The sequence below is a fragment of the Pimephales promelas genome, chromosome 14 (assembly GCF_988280905.1).
Source record: "Pimephales promelas chromosome 14, fPimPro1.hap1.1, whole genome shotgun sequence".
In the NCBI taxonomy this organism is placed as follows: domain Eukaryota; kingdom Metazoa; phylum Chordata; class Actinopteri; order Cypriniformes; family Leuciscidae; genus Pimephales; species Pimephales promelas.
The window spans coordinates 11712795-11715474 of NC_142782.1; the positions used below are offsets into that span (position 1 = coordinate 11712795).

At 38.1% G+C, this 2680-nt stretch overlaps 1 protein-coding gene across 1 annotated transcript in view; it reads right to left on the reverse strand.

Annotated features, from left to right (window-relative positions):
* LOC120464702 (serine/threonine-protein kinase pim-2) overlaps window positions 1-2335 on the reverse strand; it is a 3042-nt gene extending 707 nt beyond the window's left edge. The window contains exons 1-6 of the mRNA XM_089119411.1: window positions 2195-2335; window positions 1651-1745; window positions 1473-1523; window positions 878-1259; window positions 612-791; window positions 200-345 (exon numbers count right to left, since the gene is read on the reverse strand). Of these exons, the coding sequence (XP_088975537.1) occupies window positions 206-345; window positions 612-791; window positions 878-1259; window positions 1473-1523; window positions 1651-1745; window positions 2195-2318 (972 nt within the window). The 5' untranslated portion in view covers window positions 2319-2335 and the 3' untranslated portion in view covers window positions 200-205. The remainder of the gene's footprint in view (window positions 1-199; window positions 346-611; window positions 792-877; window positions 1260-1472; window positions 1524-1650; window positions 1746-2194) is intronic.
* Window positions 2336-2680: the final 345 nt, after the last annotated feature.

Here is a 2680-nt window from a genome sequence, read left to right on the forward strand (position 1 = left end):
ATGATATTGAAGCTGCTTTAAAACAATCTGTATTGTATAAAGCGCTATATAAATGAAGCTGACTAGACTATGACAAGCACATACAATTAACTTGGTCACACACTACAATAAATGTGAAAATCTCACTACAAAAAAATCCTGATTTGAAGATAACTGTCCGGTAATAACCCTATATACTGTCCATTACTCTTCCTCACACCTGAAATCACCAAGCAAGTGAATCTCCTGAACTTCTCCAATCTACAAGAAGATCATTTCTAATCCATTCATGTTGTAGCATCTGCTCTAACGTCGGCCGTTTATTTGGATCCTTTGTTAGGCACTGGAGAATCAGATCTCTGCATTCTGTACACATTTTAATAAGGAGAGAGGTGGTTAGTCATGACCATGTGACTTAGCATCTAAACATGATTCATGTAAGGTAAAATGTTCTTTATCTTTACTTTAAAGGTGAAGTATGCAGTCTTTGCGTCAAAAAACTCAAACATCACAAATGCAAGTTTTACTGGTTGGAAAAAAATCTTACATGCGTACTTCACCTTCAACTGTTTCTGTACAGAGCCTTTGCTTTATGTGTGTATTAATCAAAGAAATCGGAATTCTTCTCTCACCTTTGGATAAATTGGAGTTCTCAAATATAACTTCACCTTGTGTGATATCCGTTCTACCGAAAAACGGAGAACATGCATTCACCATCTCGTATAACACCACTCCAAGACTCCAGACATTTGTAGGAATGGCGTGGAATCTCGGTCGTGTGTAGGCTTCAGGTGGGCAGCTATCCGGTAGTCCTGTAAGCAAAACATTTGCGCATTATTGAGCTTTTTATTTAAAATAAGTCACTACATTCAGGTTTTTACACTGCTAAAATGCTCACCGAGGTATTTACTGCTCTCGTAGCCGTCACTACTAAGAAGCTGACCGCAGCCAAAGTCTATGAGCTTGACCTCTAACTTGTTTTTCATCAACAGGAAGTTGTCCGCATGAACGTCATTATGAAAAACGCCACGCTCGATGCAGTGTTGTACTGCCAGCACCGCCTGTCGCATGATGACCCGAGCCGTTGTTTCATGCAGTGTAGAGTTACGTCTGATGAAATCCAGCAAGCTCTCGCATGGTTCAGGGTACTCCATAACGAGAGTGAATTTTTCAGGGTGTTCAAACCACTCGTACAGCTGTATGATGTACGGGCTTCTGGGTTCCTGCCTCATCAGCAGCAGCAGCGCCACTTCTGTAACCAGAGGTTCGGGATGCCCAGGCTAGAGAAAAGTAGCAGACAGAAGGTTAGCTGGGTACAAATCTGAAGAAAACACATCATGTACTTTTCTTTTATCTCTGTAGATTCAGAGCCATTGTAGCCCAAAGTTATTTGTTGCTTCTACGCTTATTTGTCTATAAATTTTACAGCTAATGCTTCCAACAGGTGTATTAACTACAGTAATCAGCACTTAAACAGGTTTTAGCCAACTTACAATAACAAGATAACGATTGTTGTCAATCTTGTTGATCTCTTTGATGGCAACCTGCAAAAAAAAAAAAAAAGTTTCAGTAACAGTATTCAGGCACCTGACCTTGCACTAGGTATTAAACCATCTGTAAATTGTTTTGATGCATGCAAGAGCAAAACGTTTGTACAGTTCCGTAATTCACCTTTTTGCCATCAAACTTCCGCGTACCCTTGAACACCCTGCCAAATCCTCCGGATCCAATCATCTCTCCTATATTGAAGAGAGACTCAAACGACTCTGGAAAAACAAACAGAATATGATAAATATATGAGCATGCTAGATCCTTTTAATAAATAATAGTTGGTTACACTTTATTTTAAGCTGATGTACTTGCATTGTACTTCCTCAAATAAGTCATATGAATTAACTACATGTACTTACTATCCTATGGCGTTACTGTAATTATGCATCATTTACAGTTATTATAGTAAGTAGATGTAGTACATACGTCACCTTTAAATAAAGTGTTACCGGTAGAACTTTATTTTACAGTCGGTTTCCCATGTACATATTACAGTAATTACAATAACTACGAACCCCTTGAAGTAACCTTGCATTATACTGTATTAATATGGGGAAAGTAATATTAATATTAGCTGAAAACAAGCCTAAAGATATTTTTAGTGGAAAACAAGATGACAATACTGTTTAAAATAATGTTCAAGAAATAATGACTGTGGATTCACCATTGTTTGGCTTGACGGCGGAGTGATCTGGATCAGGCTCTGGGTCCAGATCTGCTGGAGGGGCGAAAGGCTCCACATCATCCACAGCACTACAGTGACAGCAGCAGCCGAAACGATGTCTCATAGCCTTCCACACCCTCCTGAGGAAACCTCGAATTCCTTTCCTCTTCCTACATAGTGTAGGTTTTCCTGAAATGAAGAAAAACAATTGAAAAGACATTTTTTAGAAACATCTCTAACCTCAAATTAAACAACGACAAAATGACACTCAACTTTTACTGTTCGATTCTTATCTGTAATGTTACAAATCAAAATAATGCACATGTATTATACGACGGCCCAGTTTCTGCTTAATGCCTGCATCAATGTCCCAAAGTCTTATTTCACAATATTAATTAATAACATCCAGTTTTTGTATTTTTTCAATGTGTTATTTTTTTTCTTCTTCTTGATAAATGTTAAGGGGAACAATCCCTTTTATAATGT